Below are 20,363 nucleotides of genomic sequence, written 5' to 3' on the forward strand. Positions count from 1 at the left end.
GGACAGAGATGCTGGTGTTTGAGGGTTGGAGGTCTGGGTCGGGGTATCAGGGGTCCGGACATCACTGAGCGAGATTCAGAGTGTGATGTTTCCTTCGGGAACGGGGGGGCTTGTATGCGGCTTTTTGATTGGACGTTTTCATAAAAACACGAGCGGTGTCATATACTTTACACAACTCCAGCTCCTCCCACTCTCTGCCAAAACCTCTCATGTGACCCACATCTGTTTTTGGGGTTGGATGGATTTGAGATACATGCAGGAATTACAGCCGCAGAGCAGAGGCCTAATTGTGCTGTTAGCTTAGCTGTTAGCATAGCTTAGCATGTAGCTCAATGAAAGATCTTGGTAAATATATAATATGATAACAAGAACCTTAAAGAAGTATAATATTAAAGTATCTGTATTTATCTGTAACACAGAAACAACAACAGCCTGTATATTTTACACAAGAGTCATCCATCCGCAAACCAAGCGATTTCCACATAAACATATCAGCCCTGATATAATAACATAATATAGCCGTGAGATTAGAACATATCAGCGCTGATATTTTATATGTTGTATGATACAGTGTTGTATATTTAGATGACATTGTGATTTATAGCGCAGTAAAGTCTATTCGTGTTGATGTTCTGTTGATGTAAATAGCTGAGACGTGTGTGTGGTTGTGTTGATGTTGTGTAGTTGTGTAGTTGTGATGTGTGTGTGTTTGTGTTGATGTGTAGTTCTGACGTGTGTGTGTTTGTGTGTGTTTCAGCCGGCAGTCGAGTGAGTCGGGAGCTGAGATATACGAAGGAGAAGCAGGGCGAGGAGACGGTGTTCACCTCTCAGATGCTCATTCAGACGCCCAAACAGGAAGGAACCAATATTCTTACCCAGGAGGCTTTGCTGCTCCACCTGGAGGCGGCGCTGTCGGCCAGTAAAGTCCAGGTGTCTCTTTATGGAAAGTGAGTCTGACCTGCAGCAGGATTATGAGGATTTTTAGAGGCGATAAAGAGCTGAGGTCCTGATTCGACACGGCCGTTTCTAATGCGCCTGTTTTAATGCGTTTCTTCTCACAGATCCTGGGACCTCAACAAAATCTGCTTCAAGTCTGGAGTCCCTATTATCGAGAACGTCATGATCGAAAGGGTAGGTGACGACTCTCCACTCTGAGGTTTTGGGGTATATATTTGTGATTGTGTGTCTAACAGTAATCTCTGTTTCTGTTTTCAGATGATCGATAAGCTTTTCCCCTGTATGATCGTCACTCCGCTGGACTGTTTCTGGGAGGGATCTAAACTGCAGGGAGGATCTGCGTATTTACCGTAAGCAGCGTTAAAGTTTTTTACTCAGTAAATCGGGAAATATTGCAGCTGCAGTGAAACCTGGAATACACTAAAGCTGCTTTTACACACACCCTGTTCACTCCGGACGTTCAGGAATGAAATAAAAACCTCCAGTCGCCTCGTTTTTTCTATAATTATGACACATATGACTTAAAGATTAAATAATGTATATTTGTGGGTGTTGGGGGTGGGGGTGGGGGTTCAGTCACTTCCTTCACCTCCCCCTCTTCGCCCTCCTCCCCAACTCATCCCTCCATCCTGAACCCGGCGAAGGGAGCCTCGGGCCGAGAGGACGGGGAGAGGGAGGACATGGCTGCTACTGGGTGGGTGGAAAAGGGACGAGGGGACGGGCGGGGGGGGGGGTTCAGATCAGACAATGGTCAGCATTCTCCGAGTTTACGACCGAGTGTCCATCAGTGAGGGGACCCGGAGGGGGCCGGCTTTGTCAGCGCCGGGTAACACTGCGCATTCTCATGGTAATGAATCAGTTCTGAGCTGTAAGTTGTCCAACAAATAAAACAGGCATTATTCAAGAGAGAGAGAGAGAGAGAGACAGAAAGAGAGAGAGAGAGGGAGAGAGAGAGAGACAGAAAGAGAGAGAGAGAGAGAGTGAGAGAGAGACAGAAAGAGAGAGAGAGAGGGAGAGAGACAGAAAGATTAAGAGAGAGTTGCTCTGTCCATTCAAACTATTCTAAGTATTCTGTATAGTCAGCATCAGGAAGGTAAATTCTATTTCTGAATGTTCTTAAAATAAGCCCTCTAAAGAAACAACATATATATATATATATATCATATGTTTCTCCCATCTGAGAGAAATCATTTTTATTTATAATGAATAAAGCACATTTAAATATATCTCTCCAGTCTTGTTTTTTAAAATGATAGAATTTCTTACAAATTGAAATTTCTGAACAACTGTTGCTCCTGTTGAACTTGAAGTTTTGTTTGTTTTTCTTTACGTTTCTTATTAAAACTCGAGTTTTATTTTATCCTTTCTTGCTCTCTTTCACTATTAGCATAAAGAGCTTGGGGTGGCCACTGAAGCTAATGTCCTTTACAGCTTTAGCTTCAGTTCAAGGTTTTTAAAAAACAGAGAGAGCGAGAGAGTAGGAGAGCGAGAGAGTAGGAGAGTGAAAGAGAGAGAGAGAAACTTGACAGAACAAAGAGCAGCAATCTATGGAAAAACAAAAGGGCCCAGGCCGGTTCACTCAAGCAAGAAATAGGAGATAAAGGAGGCTCTCTGTGCGGCGAGGCCGAGCGCCGGCGCGGTGGGAATGAAGACCAGCAGCTTTAATTCAGCTTCTCTTCATGAGTTACTGGAGTTACGTCTGATTTCACCCCCTCACCCCCACCCAGTGTTCAGATCAACACGTTCAGAGAAAGATTACTGAGCACGAAACGACTGTGATACATCATATATAAAGTTTTATAATAAAGTAATGATAATATTATAGCTTAAATCTTACCATTGGAACATAAACAAATCCTTATTTATCAAAATAAACAAAACTAATTAATGGACTCTTATTTGCTGAGTTAACACAACGGCATATATAGTGTAAAATTATCAATATTTATAGTCAATAATTTATAGATTTTCTCTTGTTTTAATAAGTCAGTGATTAGTTTTGAGCGTTTCGGGGGTGTGTGATCAGTGTTAATGATCAGGTTTGATTATCTGCAGTGTAAATGTGAAAGTGTTTTATTCTAAATGAAATCAGCTTTTATAAAATACAGCAATGTCTCAGTAGGCGGCGGTTCAGATGTAGACGGGTCGGGGCGGGAGGCCGGGATTAGGCCAGTGTCGCCCCCAGCGGGCGCAGAGAGAGACGAGAGAGGCGCTCGCTCTCGCGTCTTATCAAGACGTTTGTGAGGCAGGGTAATTGTTATGACTCTATGCCCGCGGCCCGCCGGCACTTTACGCCCAGCCGTGTAACAGGATAATAAACCCCGGCTTTATGTGTGAAGAGCGGGCAGCGGGCGAGGGGCGGGAGGACACGCAGCAGCAGGTGAAGCTCAGATACTAAAAAACTGAAAATAGAAAATAGAGAAAATATTATTTATTATACCTGATTCAGTCCTGATTCAACAAAAATCTGATTAATGCACTTGTGAGATTACAACAGAACATTCTTAAAGGCCTTTTTGTTAATATTGTAGGATTCATTAGAATTCTATAATACAGAACTTCCTGTACAGGTTTTTATTTATATTTATATATGTGTTCTACAGGGGGATGCCTGATATTCAGTGGATGAATCTGGACCCTCTGAAGCTGATGGAGCAGCTGAGCCAGTTCACCTCTCTGGAGGGCTTCAGGGAGATGCTGGATAAAGCTCAGGTGGGCCACGCCTACATGAACCGACCCTGTCTGGACCCGAACGACCCAGACTGCCCCCACAGCGCCCCCAACAAAGACCTGCGGCAGGTGAGCCGGCCGTGCTTTATAACACAGAGTAGCAGCGGGTCATGGTGTGGGAAGATGTTGAGCTTTAACTCATTTATTCATGTCTTTATTAGAGTCCTGAAATCGCTGAGGAGCTGCAGGGCGGCTGCAGCGGCTTCTCTAAGAAGTTCATGCACTGGCAGGAAGAGCTGATCCTGGGAGAACGAGCAAAAAACTCACAGGGATCTTTACAAAGGTACCTTTCTTTCACTGCCTCACTCTGCCTCACGCTACCTCACTCTGCCTCACTCTACCTCACTCTGCCTCACTCTGCCTCACTCTACCTCACTCTACCTCACTCTACCTCACTCTGCCTCACTCTACCTCACTCTACCTCACTCTGCCTCACTCTACCTCACTCTGCCTCACTCTGCCTCACTCTACCTCACTCTGCCTCACTCTGCCTCACTCTACCTCTTCCTCGCTCTACTTCCAGTTGTGTTCTGTCTTATGAATGATTTTATCACACAGATTCTGACTTGACAGTAAAATCAGAGTAGTGAACACGTCTGGTTCAGATTGTGTTTTTTACTGAGTGAACTAAGTTTCATGATATGTTGTGTTAATTTTTAGTTAATTGGCTCTGATTCAGTTCTATATAAAATATTAAAGTTTGAGTATAGGAGTTCTGACTCTCTTCTCTTTACAGCGCTGAGGCCCTGCAGACCATGTTTCTCCTCATGAGCCCGAAGCAGCTGTACGAACACTTTAAAGACGACTACGAGATCCACGACATCAACTGGAACGAGGACAAGGCCACCGCCATCCTGGAGTCCTGGCAGAGGAAGTTCGTGGAGGTAATGTCCTGTCCCTCTGTGGGTAGTTGAGCGGGTCAGTGGGTGGTTGAGCGGGTCAGTGGGTAGTTGAGCGGGTCAGTGGGTGGTTGAGTGGGTCTGTGCGTGGTTCAGTGGGTCAGTGGGTGGTTGAGCGGGTCAGTGGGTAGTACAGCGGGTCAGTGGGTGGTTGAGCGGGTCAGTGGGTAGTTGAGCGGGTCAGTGGGTGGTTGTTTGGTTTAGATCCAGGCCTGGCAGCTTCTGCGCGAATTCCATCAATCCTTGGCCACCTGGTAGACGGAGTCGTCCTCGGAGGAACTGTCAGACCCCCGCTTATAGGAACAAGCTGTTTTTGCGATAACTGACACCCTGGACACTGACTGAGGGAGGGGCCTGGGGAGAGGGGGGTGTAGGGGTGGGGGGTGGAGGTGGGGGCAGGGCACTGTAAAAACAAAGTGCCGGGTATTCGGTTCCCCTTCAGGTTGTCGGCCATTCATGGTGCTGATAGAGTAGCCCGAGGGGTCATGTGATCTCATATGATCCATCTGACCCTCGACCCCGTGGCATCTGTGCTCATTATTCCACACTCATCGTGCTTCCCGGGACTCACGCGATCCGTCTGGTGTTTTAAATGGTCAGAAATAAATAAATATGTAGACTTGACGTTATTATAATGCGTATGTTATAAACTGTAGGTATGTGATAAAGCGCATGTTATAACAGCAGCTGGTTCCTGGTGTTTTTCTGGCTGCTGATCATGTGACCGAGCAGTTGCTGATTTTCTCGGTAGGTGGTCCACAGCAGCATTCCTCAGAACTCCTCCTCCAACGTCTACGCCTTCTCCACCACCACCCTCAACGACATCATGAAGTCTTTCTCTGACGTCAGCGTCATCAGGGTGGCCGGCGGTTACCTGCTCATGGTAAATATAAGCAATTATACGTTTAACTATAAGTGATATGTGTTACATATATTAATTATTTATATTATTAAATATAGAAGTTTAGAGTTGTAGATGAGAAAAACATTAATTATTAACAGATTTGATAAACAAAAAAATACAAAAAGGAGACTGAAAAAAACAAGACTGAAAATCTAAAAACATTTTCATCAAATTCAGATCAGGATAAGAATATAAGAAGCTGTTATAACTCTCTATAACTGTTATAACTTGTTACATCAATGTATGGCTGTGTGTGTTTAGCTGGCGTACGCCTGTGTTACGATGCTGCGCTGGGACTGTGCTAAGAGTCAGGGTGCGGTTGGTCTGGCCGGGGTCCTGCTGGTGGCGCTCTCCGTTGCTGCCGGTTTGGGACTGTGTTCTCTTCTCGGGCTTTCTTTCAATGCTGCCACCACACAGGTACACACACACACACACACACACACAGTGTGTGATAGCAGTATCTCACACGTGCCTGATGCAGGTCCTGGTGACTGTGGGTGACTCTGGTGTAATCCTCCACAGGTGCTGCCGTTCCTGGCGTTGGGGATCGGGGTGGACGACATGTTTCTTCTGGCTCATTCCTTCACCCAGGCCGGATCCAACATCCCCTTCAAGGCATGAAGCTCTAATCTGCTCTCCTCAGTTTACGGCATCACCGATACCTCCAGCATGTTTACTCCTCCTGATTCTGACTGTCTGCTCATCTTCTGCTGTTTCTTTCTCCTGTGTGTGTGTCTGTGTCTGTGTCTGTGTGTGTGTCTGTGTGTGTGTGTGTAGGAGAGGACTGGTGACTGTTTGAGGAGAACCGGCACCAGCGTGGCTCTCACCTCCATTAACAACATGATTGCTTTTTTCATGGCGGCACTGGTGCCCATTCCCGCCCTGAGGGCGTTCTCTCTGCAGGTAAAGAACCAGCAGGACATGTGTACGACTGTTCAGAGAGTTTAGAGCAGAGGGATGGAGGGTTTTGTGTTAGCACAGTTAGCTAACTGTGTTTGGGGCTGCAGGGCCGCTTAGTGGGAGGAGTAAATGAGGTAGGATCCAATAAGATGCTCGCTGGGCGAGGTTAAGTGTTCTCACAGTTTTCAGGTGTAGAGCGTTAAGATGTTGAGGTTCTGAGACAGAGGCAGTTATAGTAGTTATAGTTTAATTTGTGTGTGTTGTGGGATTATTCGATTAATAATAATAAAATAACACCAGTGCTGTGAGTTGCAGCTGGAGTGTTTGTTGAGAGGGTAATTTTTATGAGAGTGAGTAAAGCTCGGCACGCCGCGGCGCTCATTCACTCCGCCGGCGTCAACGGCAGCTCTCTGAATAGACTGACGAAATGTAGCCATAATAAACGCGACAGCGCTTTTGTTCTTTTTCGTTTTCCCTGCATCTCTTTTTACAGCCGCTCCCCCTTCAGTCCACCTAAAGCTGCGGCCGGCCCGCTGGTTCTCAGGGTGCGAGAGAGAGAGAGAGAGAGAGAGAGAGAGAGAGTAATAGGATGAGTGAATAGTGTGTATATCAGTGAGCTGTCAGCCCGGGTTTCTCTGATCTCTCCGGGCGAGTGCTGGGTGGTCTGCAGTATAATATCTGCCCCGGGCTGCAGGGTTTAGAGCTGTGGGACCGGGGCCTGCTCTGGCTCGCCGTTGCTGTGGGAGTCCCCGTTCCCTCGTCCCCCGTCCCGCCGGCCTGTTGACTGTTTTCGGGGAGCCGCGGAGGGAGAGGGGGGATGGGGGGGGTATTTGAGAGCTGGGTGATTTAGGGGGCATTTCTTGGCTTTCTGGGATTCAGAGTGAGGCACTAAAACAGCGAGGGGGTCTGAATGAGCAGAGTTTTTATCAAGTTCAGGCGGCAGCTGTGGAGTCGGGTGTGCCACTCACTGAAAACAAACCTCCAGACATATCTCTTAATCTCTCTCTCTCTCTCTCTCTGCAGGCTGCTGTCGTGGTGGTGTTTAATTTTGCAATGGTTCTGCTCATCTTCCCTGCCATCCTCAGTCTGGACTTGCACAGGCGTGAGGACAAAAGGCTGGACATTCTGTGCTGCTTTTACAGGTAACCATGACACGCCGTCCACTGTCTCAGAAAGGCCGAGTTAATATTAACACACGGTTCAGACTCTCAGATACACTGCAGTATTTAAAACTACACCTGTCCTGTGAATTACGATAAAGATTTTGTTTAAATTATATATTTTCATTTAAAAAATATTTTGTGGCATTGATAAAAAAATAACAAAAGACTGTAGGAGCAAAAAATCATAATTCTGAATATTTAGATAGTTTGTTTTTTTAAATAAATCTCAGTAAATGTCAATGCCCTGCGTGTCCCTCCAGCCCCTGCTCCTCTCGAGTGATCCAGATCCAGCCTCAGGAGTTCTCCGACTCTAATGACAACCACCCACCGCCTCGCTCCCACGCCCCGGCCACGCCCACCTTCCCCGTCTCCACCACCATCACCACCAGCACGCACATCACCACCACGGTGCAGGCCTTCACGCAGTGCGACGCTGCCGGCCAGCACATCGTCACCATCCTGCCCCCGACCTCACAGATCTCCACCAGCCCTGGACCCCCGCCCCCCTCATCCACCTCCTCCACCGACCCGTATGGCTCGCGCCTCTTCACCCCCTCCAGCTCCACCCGGGACCTGTTGTCACAGGCCGAGGAGTCCCGCTCGGTCCGAGAGTGCGCCCCCCTGCCCTTCCTTCACTGGGACCTGGCTCGCTTCGCCCGGAACAGGTACGCCCCCCTGCTGCTGAAGCCTGAGACTAAGACGGCAGTAGTGGTGGCGTTCGTGGCTCTGCTTGGCCTCAGCCTCTACGGCACCACCATGGTCCGCGACGGGCTCTACCTAACGGACATAGTGCCCCGAGACACAAAGGAGTACGATTTTATCTCAGCGCAGTTTAAATACTTCTCCTTCTACAACATGTACTTGGTCACTATGGACGGCTTCGACTATGCGCGCTCCCAGCGGGAACTGCTGCAGCTCCACAATGCCTTCAACTCCGTCAAGTACGTGGTGAGGGACAGCGATCAGAAGCTGCCGCGCATGTGGCTCCACTACTTCCAGGACTGGCTGCGAGGTAAGAACCGGATCTGATTACTTATATCGGTTACCCTTAGAGGAGTGCGGCTGAGCTTTAGAACAATGAATTAGATCAGGCAGTGCAGAAGCTCTCAGACAAATGAAAATCTGAGCCTTGGATGGAAATTAATTGTAAATTGAGGGAAGAGAATGGAAGGAATGAGGGCTGAAAATAAACGTCGGTAGGTCAAAATGACAAAATGTTTCTCAGTGGATTTCTCTGTGATGGTACCGGATGTGTACCGGTTGAGCAGAAGTACAGTAGATGTGTAGACGATTTAGCTTTCTGAAGATAACCTTCTACAAATGGTTATAATTCCTGTTTGTTGTAGTAATGCAGTAACAGTGCTGTTGAAACTCTTGAGTGGTAGTTTATCTTCTGAATGGATGTTGAATGATAGTTTATCTTTTGGGCATGGATGAAACTTCCTCTTTGAGAAAATGAGATGAATGAACTGAAAGTGCAGCGAAAATGAAGCAAAATCTCCCCTCTGGGACCTTTTGCTGCTTCACTTGGCAAGACGTTACCATGAATTACGCCGTAATATAAAACACACAGTCTAGTACAGTGGCTCCCAGCGCCGGTACACATCCTGACTCCGGCCCTGCGCACTGGGCCTGCATATTTCTCCTGCTCTGTCACAGAGCTTCATCCAACTAATCGGCCAATTAATCACCAGCCGTCCTGATCGAGTGGAGGAGGATGTGTAAGAACAGTTAGATCAGGGAAAACACTGAGATGTGGATTGGGAGCCACTCGTATTTAATCCAGAGGGAAAACACCTATCACCTCCATCAGTGACAGTATCCAGTATCAGTCTGGGCGAGCGAGAGCGTGGGTTGTGTCCATCGCGTGTGAAAGTGAAGCGTCGCTCGACCCCAGGTGAGGAAAGGGGTTCAGTACGAGGTCAGACCCGTCTTTCACGTCCCGGCTCGCCCTCTCCGGCCTGAGGGAGGGAGACCGGCGAGAGTCGGGGGTTATCTCCCTGCTGATGACCTACTCCACCTGGCCTCCGCCTGCAGGAAGAGTTCAGCTGAAAGAAAAACCCAGTGTCGGTTAAATAAAGACATAAAAATAGCAGAGTGAAAAGAGACGCGATTTATTTTGAAAGGCAGTGGAAACTGGAGGCAGTTGAAAGAGTCGTTTTCTCTCCACTCCCTGCCCCCCCATGCTATTTCCTTTTCTTGTGAGGGAGATCTCTGTAATTACAGAATGGTTGTGGAAACTGTTTTTCAGCTGTTGCCAGACTTTGTAATTTGGAGAGCACGACAGGCTCTTGCTGGTTAGTTTATTCAGCCCACACGCACTTATTCAGCAGCATGCACAAAGATGGAGCCTCCAGCTTCAGGGAGGTGGGGGGTGGTGGGCAGGCCTTCCATTTTATGTGTCTGTTTGTGTGTGTGGATTGGCATTAACTCTTACCAAGTGTTTAAAAAATCATTCCATAAGGAAAGTTCCTTCTTTACGGTTGTGTCTTGCTGCTGGGTTAGGCCACTGATGAGTCCAACAGTTTTTTGCACTATTTTTTTTAGGCTAAAGGCCAGTTTTCCCTGCATTCAACCGCATACCCCACACCGTATTCTACACCGCACCCTGCATTTTTGGTTTTACTGTAGACTCTGCTTTGACTAAAGTATGAGAAGTAGAAGTTTGAGTTTTAACCCACAAGTTCTCTCTCCAACAGGACTTCAGGTATCTTTTGATGCTGACTGGGAATCAGGCAGGATCACCCCTGACAGCTTCCGCAACGGCACCGAGGACGGAGCTCTAGCCTACAAACTGCTCATTCAGACCGGCTCCAAGAAAGAGCTCTTCAACTACAGCCAGGTATGTTTATATCGCAAGGCATGATCACCACGATTAATCGTTCAGCTAGGCCTTATCATACAATAACAATAGTATCATTGATTGCAGTTAGTCCATATTTCTAAATGTGAATACTAATTTATTTATTTCAACAAATCTCTTATTTCTCAGCTGACGTCCCGGCGCCTGGTGGACGATGATGGCATGATCCCTCCCGAGGTCTTCTACATCTATCTGACCGTGTGGGTCAGTAACGACCCGCTGGGTTACGCCGCCTCTCAGGCTAACTTCTACCCCCACCCTCACGAGTGGATTCACGACAAGTACGACACCACAGGCGAGAATCTGCGAAGTGAGTACCGTCAAGATCAAATCGCCTTTCAAATCAGTGATGTTTGAATAGAGGGGGCAAGTTTATTATGGTATATTCTCTTTCACCTCCAGTTCCTGCCGCTGAGCCTTTGGAATTTGCCCAGTTCCCCTTCTACCTAAACGGTCTCCGCCAAGCGTCTGACTTCATCGAGGCCATTGAGAGCGTTCGCTCCGTTTGCGAGGAGTTCATGCGCAAGGGCATCCAGAACTACCCTAACGGCTACCCGTTTCTCTTCTGGGAACAGTACATCGGCCTGCGCCACTGGTTCCTGCTGTCCATCAGCGTGGTGCTCGCCTGCACCTTCTTGGTGTGCGCCGTCCTGCTGCTCAATCCGTGGACTGCAGGCATCATAGTAAGAATCTCTCTCTTTACCTGATCCCCTCAGCATCGCTCAATCAACCCCTGCTCAGTCCTTCACTGGGGAAGGCCTTTGTGGGTTGTCGAGAGGGTGTTTCACACTCACACACACACACACACACACACTCTCTCTCTCTCTCACACACACTCTTTCACACCCACACACACACACACACACACACTCTTTTGTCATTCTAATGAGGGCTGCAAAGGTTTTTAGAGAGAACTGCAAAGCAGCAGCAAAGTTCTCCTGAAGCTTTTTACCTCAAACTGCCTTTGTCCAGAAATTTGGGGACAGGACCGATCTGCCCAGTCGTGACCATGGACTGCTAAACTCATCCATCAGCTCTGGGTTGGGGGACAGTATAAGTCTGTTGGGTGGGAGTTGGGGGGAAGGACTGTTTAATGGCTGGGAAACAGTGAAACACACAGTCTGGTAAAGACACCAGTCAACCAGTGATCACTGACGGGCTCTGATAGCTGTAATCAGTTAGTGGTGTTGATCTAAATGGGTGTATATATTGGTATAGAAGGTCAGAGATTAGATCTTATGTGTATATGTATGTATGTAGCCACAGAGCTCCTTATGCTCATGTTCTAAGAGTAAACCCACAGTCACACTGTCTGGTTGAACATCCTGACCGAGTCCTCTTCGGTTTCACTGTTATACGCAGCTGCAGTAAAACGGCTTTTACCAGCTCCAGTTTGAGCGTGACTAAATTTGGACCCCTACCAACATCAAAGCTTCCCGAAGGCCAGGGATGTTCCTGAATATCTTGTCTTCCACTAATCAAAAAGCTAGGAGATGTTGCTGTAACAGAGTGACAGTGAAATCTGGAGGCAGTATAGGGCGGGTAGCAGTAATTTTTTATATTAGGAGAATAAGGAATTATTAATGTGCTAAATGCTACACAGTCTAAAATCTTTATTTCTCCCCGCAGGTTTTTATCTTGGCGATGATGACAGTAGAGTTGTTTGGCATCATGGGACTTATTGGTATCAAGCTGAGTGCCATCCCTGTGGTTATCCTTATTGCCTCTGTTGGAATTGGAGTGGAGTTCACAGTACACGTTGCACTGGTAAGAGCAGGAACATTTTCAACAAACTGAAAATTTTATTGCTAGTTATAATTTTGTATTTGTCCTAATTTGTTGCGGTCTGTCTTTCTAAAGGGTTTCTTGACCGCCATTGGGGACAGGAACACGCGTTCCGTTGCGGCTCTGGAGCACATGTTTGCTCCGGTGATGGACGGCGCTATTTCCACTTTTCTTGGGGTGCTCATGCTTGCCGGGTCCGAGTTTGACTTCATTATGAGGTGAGTTAATCAACGAATTGTCAACAAATCATTGCAGCCTTAAGTCAAATAGGGCACTTTGGTAGGGCAGTTTTTGCAGCATTTTTCACAGTATCATCAAATACGAAGCTTCCAGAGTTGTAAATAAAAATTGTGGCAGTTTGTTCAGGCCGCCTTTTGCCTTTTGGGGAAGGTGAGGGGTTTAGCATGTTTTTATAGCATCAGGGTGAGAAATGGTGCAGGTGGGAATGTTTGTGTCCAGCCTCACACTCCTCACCTGGCCCTGTCACTCCAACCAAAAGCTCCAAACCACCCTGAACCTCTGCTGCTGCTTCCTCAGCACAACAACAAATAGAGAAAACATGTGTACCAGGGTGTGGAACAGCTGCTCATAAACACATAAATACCCGTCGGGTGGTGACACACACTCACACACCATATTATCAACCCTTTTGTTGTGTGTGTTCAGTGTCCGATCACCCGTTTAAAGGCCTCTGTTCCTAAACGAGGCCCACGCATGAGAAGGCTTCTGTCTCTCCGTCCCGAGGGTTCAGCCGGTCAGGCACGCCTCGAACCAGAGCCCTCAGAGCATTGCATTTGGCCTGCTTTCCCTCCTCGCCTCACTTAAATGTCTGTCTTTGGAAAAAGGGGAAAAAACAGCAAATAGCAGTGTTTTCAGCTGAATCTGGGCTCTGCTGGATCCCAACCGCAACCTTGAGAGCCGCCTCAAACAGACCCACAACATAAAAACGGCTTAGTTAGAGAAGGCAGCGAAAGCAGGAAAAGAAGAAGAAACATGTCAAAGGGAAAGAAATCGCAGTACGCCCAGGGTGGCTTCTTGGCACTTCGACTATTCAGACATTCTCCAAGACTTTGAATCAAGTCAGATGGTGAAAGGATTTTGTTTTTGCTTTTTTCCCTCCAAAGATAAAGACAAAGCTGAATAAAGAGGAGGTGGAGAAGAGGATGGACGTGGTTTGGGTGTTTGCGAGTTGGAGGGGGGGGGGGTAGATTGCTTTTAGGATGGTGGTAAAGCAGAGAGAAAGGCGAGGGGAGGGGGATTGGAGCAAACCATTTGGTGGGTGCAGTGTGCCAGCACTGGGGCATTCACACTGGGAGGTCCTGTTTAGATGAAGATAGAGCGAGCGAGTGGGAGAAAAGAGAGAGAGAGAGAGAGAGAGAGAGTGAGCAGGCCCTCTAGCCGGGGAGTAGCATAAATACGATGCTGTAAACATCTCCTGGCGGTGGGACACTGAATAAACACCAGAACAAGCTCAGCGGCCCCTCTCAGAAGGAGCCACCCCTTCCAACCCCTGACTCGGAATGGAAAAGATTACAGTTTATATAAACAACAGAATTCCTAACACTAGGTCTACTCTGGAGGTCTAACCCAAGTGGGGCCCATGGATGGTTTCTCTCTCTCTCTCTCTCTCTCTCTCTCTCACATTTTTCCACTTACTTTCTCTCTCTCTCTTTCTTTTTAACCCTTAAATAAATCATGGTCCACTTTTGGAATGTTGACTTGGTAAAATAAACAAGTACATTTTTCCAGTCTTTTCGTGTATACAGGATAGCCAGTGTTGGAATGCCTGTAACTAACTAAAGGTGGACCCCAGTTGTTGGCTGTTTTTTTTTATTTAAAACTTTTAAATAGCCCACATGTTTTCATGGAACATTACAAACATTATGAAAATATCGATTGCCTCATTCTTTGGCGGATTCATCCAGCTTGTTTGCATAGACCTGTGTGAGATAGCGTTTGCATGGGCTGAGCAGCGAATGAAATCGGTTCACACTTGAGCAGTCTGCTTCAGCTTTGTTAATGAGGCAGACATGAACAGGGGAAGGAGGGAGAGAGTGAACAAGAGGAGGAAGGGGTGGAAAGACTGAGAGAGTTTTGCTACTCAATGGAGTTTGGATTCTCAGCCCCTGTAACTCCTTGCTTTAACTGCAGCATAAAATCCACCCGATTTAACTCACATCTGATCTCGCTGAATGTGGTAGATGGACTCTCGACAAGTCTCCTAAGACAAGCCACTGTTTCCTGTTTTTAGAGGTTATGTTAAACCTTGCCCTTCCTCTACTGTAGCCCAAGACTTAAATGGGTAATTACAATTCTGTTCAATGGAAGGTACGAGGATATGCTGAAAAATAACAGTGTTTTGGAGAACGTGTCCAAAAATAGATAGAAAATGGATATTTGGTAGGGCGATGGCCATCAGACGTGTAATCTTTCTAACAGGGTTTTTTGATTCATTTGCTGAACGGCCCCTCGGCCAGCCAAAGCAAACACCGGACCTCGTTGGAGAAGACAGGTCAACGGACAGCAGTTTCCACCATAAGCTTTCAATGCTCAGAGCAGATGTGCCATAGGTTAACTATTTCTTTTACTTGTTTTTCAAGTCCTTGAAGGTGTGACCTAAGAAAGGTGGAGAAGAGCAGGAGTGTTTTAAAACCCAAACGGCAGCATTCCAAACTCGCAGAATCCTTGTTGTTTTTCCAGATTCTGTTCCTCTTTTTCTTACCTCCAGAAGGCTGAATCGCAGCTTAGAAGAGCTGAATTGTCTTTTGTTTGTGTGTGTGCACGAGTGTGTGCACAAGTGTGTGTGCGCGGGAGTGTGTGTGAGAGAGTTTAACTGGAGCGCTCTCTAATTTTCCCATGTGCTCTTTCTTGTGGCGACGGGCGAGCCCTCCCTCAGTGCCGTGAGCCGAAGCCCAGAGACACAGAGGCACAGACACCCTCATAGGTCTGCAGCCCATTATGGCCGCCGTCTCTTTAGCACGATAGCTGGGGCTACACACAGCACAGCCGGTATAGCCACGATACATCAGCCTGGCTCTGTGTCTGCAGATTTGGGGGAGTTGAAGTTTATAGTTTGCACAAAAAATAAACATGACTAAAAGAAGATCAAAATTTGCTCAACTTAGCATTAGCTTCTAAGCTGGATGTTTTATCCCTGTTTGTTTAGTGTGATCCTTGTTTTGAATCAGTTGAGAAGTATGAGATTCCCAGGTTTTTTGTATCATATATTCTATATATTGTGTAGTTTACTGTCCAATCATTCGAGACAGCTCAGCCCCAACCATGTTTTTGGTTCAGACGGACGTGGGTGGCATTTCCACTCTCCAGTGGAAAAGGAACATGTTTTAGTGGCACAGCACAGCCAAGTCCCAGAAACAAGAGAATTCAGTGCTGGTCTTCTCAGCCCATGAAGGTTGTGGTGTCGACTGGATTCATGAACTCATTGGCTGTTTTTGGGATTCGGCTGTTTTTGACTATTAGGTTAGTTTGGCTTAATTCTGTACAGGAAGTCTGTCCAGGCTTTGGCTCGGGGTTTCTGAGAGAAATGCCCTTTGACAGAATGGTGCTGGTGTGGTATGATTAGTTATGAAGGAGGGAGGGATAGAAAGAGAGAGAGTGGAGGTTGGCCTGCCCAGTGTAAACACAGAGGTGGCGTGGTCTGGCCAGGATGAAATGGGATCTGAATGAGATGGGATATTAAGTTGTTGAGGGGAAAATTACATTAGCAGCAGTGATGGGCTTGGGGCCGCGAGCGGGGAGAACAGAAAGAAAGAAAGAGGTACAGAAGAGAGAGAGAGAGAGAGAGAGAGAGAGAGAGAGAGAAAGCATGTTTCTGACACGTAGAATCTGCTGGCTAATGTAAACACATTTGTTCAGGAAGTGGCAGGGCAGTGGTGATAGATGATGGCTCCCAGAGGGAGCGAGAGCGCTCGTGTCGAAGATGGAGTCTAGGAATTTCTCCTCTGCTCTGTCAGGTTGCCAAGAGAAAAGATGCAGCAAGAGAAAATGGAGTGAATGTGGATGAGAAGAAGAGTGTAGAAGACCAAGATTCTGTTTGACCTGATCTCTCTGGGGTCATTCAGTTTCCATTAGGAGAAATGATTTCTACTGGCCTGTGGACCGATTATTTCTGTTTGACGTTTCGTGTTTTTGGTAGTTTCCTGTCCACCACATGTAGTGAATGAACATTGCAGAGTGATCTGGAACACTTGAGGAGGTAACTTGTACCACTTGTGTTTTTTTAAAGGTACTTTTTTGCAGTTCTGGCCATCCTGACCTTGTTGGGAATCCTGAACGGCTTGGTGCTGCTGCCGGTTCTCCTGTCTATCATGGGTCCTCCAGCAGAGGGCAGCAATGGCAGCGACGGCAACTGCCTGTCCAGCTCCTCACCCGAGCTCACGCCTCCAACAATGAACCACCACGGATACTACGCAGGACACGTCCCCAGAGGACGACGCCAGGCCTTTACTGAGGTCTCGGATTCTGAGTACTACTCTGAGACAACCACCTCATCTGGGATTGGGGAAGAAGACCACAAGCACTACGACAGGAGCGCATACATAACTCCACCCCCCCAACCCCCCACCTCCCACATCCTGCTGGAGGCCAGCAAGAACCCTACATTTCCTAAACTTACAGTAAGTATCTCACGTGTTCAGTAGATGCGTTTTATTAATAGTTTGATTATTTTGCTGTGTTCATCAACCATAACCAGTTTTTTGGCACAAAAAGGAATTCCACAGTTTATCCACTAGTAATTCCTTTAACCATTTAATCATAATCGTTTTTTCCTGAACTTTCCAGGTAGTGAAACCGTTCAGCGAAAGGTCGGCCGCAGGTTGTCAGATGGATCAAGCCGGCGAGTCGATGCAGAACGCAGTGAACTCCATTAGTTCACAGATCACGCGGTGGGACGGCAAGCAAGAGTACCAAGGGTCAAGGACTCAGTATTTACCCAGCGATAGGACCCACTGTCCTGGGAGGACTACTCACTGTGGCCCCAGTAGAGGGCCACAGCAGAACAGGACTACAGCGCCGGGCCATGCCGCCAACACGGTCACTATGGTCACGGCCACCGCCTCGGTGACGGTGGCGGTTCACCCCAGTCTGCCGGGGTCCTATCAGGGTTACATGCACGAGGGCTTTGAGGACAGCGAGTCGGACTCTTTCAAGGACATTAAGAGGACTTCCCGAACTTACGCTGCTCAGTCGTCCCACAGAGACTCTTTGGAAATTCATGATTTGGAATCGCTAGAAAAGAACCAGCATCAAGCTAACCAGGGTCTAGGTAAGCTCACTTTTTCTTTTTTAGAGCGTTTGTTGACCCCTGAATCCAGTTTTGTGACACAGGGTTGGTATAATAATTGCAGTGCAATTTTAAATGTGTTAAATTGGTAAATTGGTGAATCAGTTATGTGACATATAAAATCATTTGGATTAAAAAATACCCAAATAGATTAAAACTCTAAAAAAATCTAACAATGTAAATGGTAGCCCCAGTTTAAATCCATATTCAGGATATTATGCAGTTTTAGAGTTGGACTGAAGGTAATCACGACTAGTCTTATATTCAGAACGGTGCTTTCGATCGAGCAACATTCTGCATTTTCGTACCTGTGAGGTGTACTAGGAAAACGGCAGGCCTGGGTTTCCAGTGTTTCCAGTGTTCTGACAGTGTTCTTTTCCTCTCGGTGTTGCAGGTGGTTCACGGATTCAAGCCGCCAAAGATTGCTAGACTCCCTCATACCCTCGTCTGGAATCTGTCTCTGGATGTTTTGAGACATTCACAGCCGACCCTGTGTCTCCGAACTGTACATAGACCTCACAGATGAGAGGATTTATTTTAAAAGATATTAAAAATGTTGTTTTAAGATTATATATACATTTATAAATATATATTTTAATACTAAAAAGAGGGAAAATTATTTAAAAGAGTACTGTATAACTTGTTTTCTCTTATGTAAAGTCAGAGGTATACGAGGAATCGGAGGCTTTTATTCCTCCTTTGTATAGATTAAGAAATGTTCTATATGTAAAAAATATCAGATGTGAAATGGTATTAGGTTATTAAAAATGAAAGGTCAGTGTTCTTTTTTTTCTGCTGCTACACATCAGATTTGAAATGATTTACCTTGGAAATATGCAGTACCCCCTCCTCAACGTCAAGCAGCAGCCTTAGAGTACCACGCTCTACAGTACTACGCTCTACAGTACTACGCTCTACAGTACCACGCTCTACAGTACCACGCTCTACAGTACTACGCTCTACAGTACCACGCTCTACAGTACCACGCTCTACAGTACTACGCTCTACAGTACTACGCTCTACAGTACCACGCTCTACAGTACTACGCTCTACAGTACTACGCTCTACAGTACCACGCTCTACAGTACCATGCTCTACAGTACCACGCTCTACAGTACTACGCTCTACAGTACCATGCTCTACAGTACCACGCTCTACAGTACTACAGTTTCACACTACAGCTACATCCAGTTTATTGTCAGTGTCTTTATTTCCAGTTGAACTGTAATATAATCTTCAGATTTAACAAGATTTTATTTTCTTTTACACTGCAAAGTGTATTTTTCTTTTAAAATACTTTTAAAAAGTCCTTTTTATACTTTAATGTATTTAAGGTGGACCGTTGTGCCTTGCCACGCTACACTGTTGATTTTCTTCAGAAAGAACACATTTCCTTGGTCCGTTTCTCCAGCTTTTATTTTGTAATCCAGTAGAACATGCAGTGTGTGAAACTGTGGGGTCAAATAAGGCTATTGTTGTTGTCCGAGTCATTTGCAGTGTGCATATTTTAATTAATACTTGAAGCGTTGAGATGCAGATTTTTTCTTTATGGTTATTATATAAATATATAGTTTCACGTTTTTTTTGGTGCTCGGTTTGTCAGTAATTGGCAAATAAGCTCTTTACCCGAAATGTGTCTCAGAAAGGGAAATGAATTATTTAAGAGTAAAGGGAGGTAATATTGTTGAGGTTGTGTATCGATGGTGTTTAGGATGATAACACACACAGAGCTATTAAAAACAGAGCGCCGTACGGCGGTGGTATAGAGGGCGCCCCTGGAGGTTGCTCGAGTCAGGCCAGTGTACTTTCTTTTAAAGCCAGTATTTCTTTCCATTCTCTGCGTTTATCTCTCAGACGAGGTTTCAGGGGTTCAGTACTGGTCTAAACACTGCCGGGTTAAACCCAGGGAATCGTACCAGATTTAAGTGGCAGCTTCACGTTTCTTTCTCTTTATTTTGTGACGGAAACAAAACGACACAAAGCTACTGAATCTACACACAATCCACACAAAACACCAACAACACAGTCCAGCAGTGCCTCAACACAGTTTAATACAGCAGAGATTACAGTGTTGGGGGGGGGGGGGTCCTGCATAGGGTTGTAGTCCTATTTCAGATGTATGTCATGCCATATGTATTATTTATATAAAATTTTATTTTTGTAGTTTGTACAGATGTTAGTCGCTAGACTGAAGTTATATTTTTAAAGAGTAAATATATTATAAATGCAAATATATATATAATTATATCTATTTGTTGCTGAGTTGTTTTTTTTTTGGTGGGGGGGGGATGAGTGAATATCAGTGTGGAAAATGAAGGAGGGGTGTGTGGCACGGCCGTCCACCTTGTGTAGATTTCCTTGCCTTTCCTTCTTTGTGTAAAAATTTGAAGAATTTTTCTTGTGTTTTTTGTCATTGTCTAAAACACTGTGACTCAAGAAAAACGATGTGCAAGAAAAAAAGAACACGCGCTCACGTCGCTGCGTGACCATCATTTTCCTTCACCCATAATAGGAATTCAACTAACAAAATAAACGGTCAAAAATCAACCGGAGCGTCTGTCTGTTTTTATTGTGACTGAAATCTGTTTGGGAATTCTCTTCATATTAAACCAAAAAACACAAATGACTGAGGAGTATGTGTGTGTGTGTGTGTGTGTGTATGTGTGTGTATGTGTGTGTGTGTGTGTGTGTGTGTATGTGTGTGTGTGTGTGTGTGTGTGTGAGAAGGAAAGGTGTTTAATTCCTGTGGGATAATTCTGTCTCAGTGCAGCTAAAGTTTAGGGGATGAGTTTATATTTAATTCTTTTATAGACTGTTCTGTTTCTTTCTTTCTTTCTTTCTTTTATTTTCTTTTTGA

At 46.0% G+C, this 20,363-nt stretch overlaps 1 protein-coding gene across 1 annotated transcript in view; it reads left to right on the forward strand.

Annotated features, from left to right (window-relative positions):
* Positions 1-20,053, forward strand: part of ptch2 (patched 2) — a 30,155-nt gene extending 10,102 nt beyond the window's left edge. The window contains exons 3-22 of the mRNA XM_007235356.4: positions 758-947; positions 1,062-1,131; positions 1,216-1,307; positions 3,561-3,756; positions 3,849-3,970; positions 4,424-4,571; positions 5,338-5,469; positions 5,752-5,907; positions 6,013-6,105; positions 6,268-6,393; positions 7,414-7,532; positions 7,814-8,565; positions 10,253-10,395; positions 10,546-10,726; positions 10,819-11,099; positions 12,046-12,183; positions 12,277-12,419; positions 16,448-16,838; positions 17,005-17,488; positions 17,901-20,053. Coding sequence (XP_007235418.3) covers positions 758-947; positions 1,062-1,131; positions 1,216-1,307; positions 3,561-3,756; positions 3,849-3,970; positions 4,424-4,571; positions 5,338-5,469; positions 5,752-5,907; positions 6,013-6,105; positions 6,268-6,393; positions 7,414-7,532; positions 7,814-8,565; positions 10,253-10,395; positions 10,546-10,726; positions 10,819-11,099; positions 12,046-12,183; positions 12,277-12,419; positions 16,448-16,838; positions 17,005-17,488; positions 17,901-17,935 — 3,992 coding nt within the window. The 3' untranslated portion in view covers positions 17,936-20,053. The remainder of the gene's footprint in view (positions 1-757; positions 948-1,061; positions 1,132-1,215; positions 1,308-3,560; positions 3,757-3,848; positions 3,971-4,423; positions 4,572-5,337; positions 5,470-5,751; positions 5,908-6,012; positions 6,106-6,267; positions 6,394-7,413; positions 7,533-7,813; positions 8,566-10,252; positions 10,396-10,545; positions 10,727-10,818; positions 11,100-12,045; positions 12,184-12,276; positions 12,420-16,447; positions 16,839-17,004; positions 17,489-17,900) is intronic.
* Positions 20,054-20,363: the final 310 nt, after the last annotated feature.

The sequence above is a fragment of the Astyanax mexicanus genome, chromosome 8 (assembly GCF_023375975.1).
Source record: "Astyanax mexicanus isolate ESR-SI-001 chromosome 8, AstMex3_surface, whole genome shotgun sequence".
NCBI classification, from domain to species: domain Eukaryota; kingdom Metazoa; phylum Chordata; class Actinopteri; order Characiformes; family Acestrorhamphidae; genus Astyanax; species Astyanax mexicanus.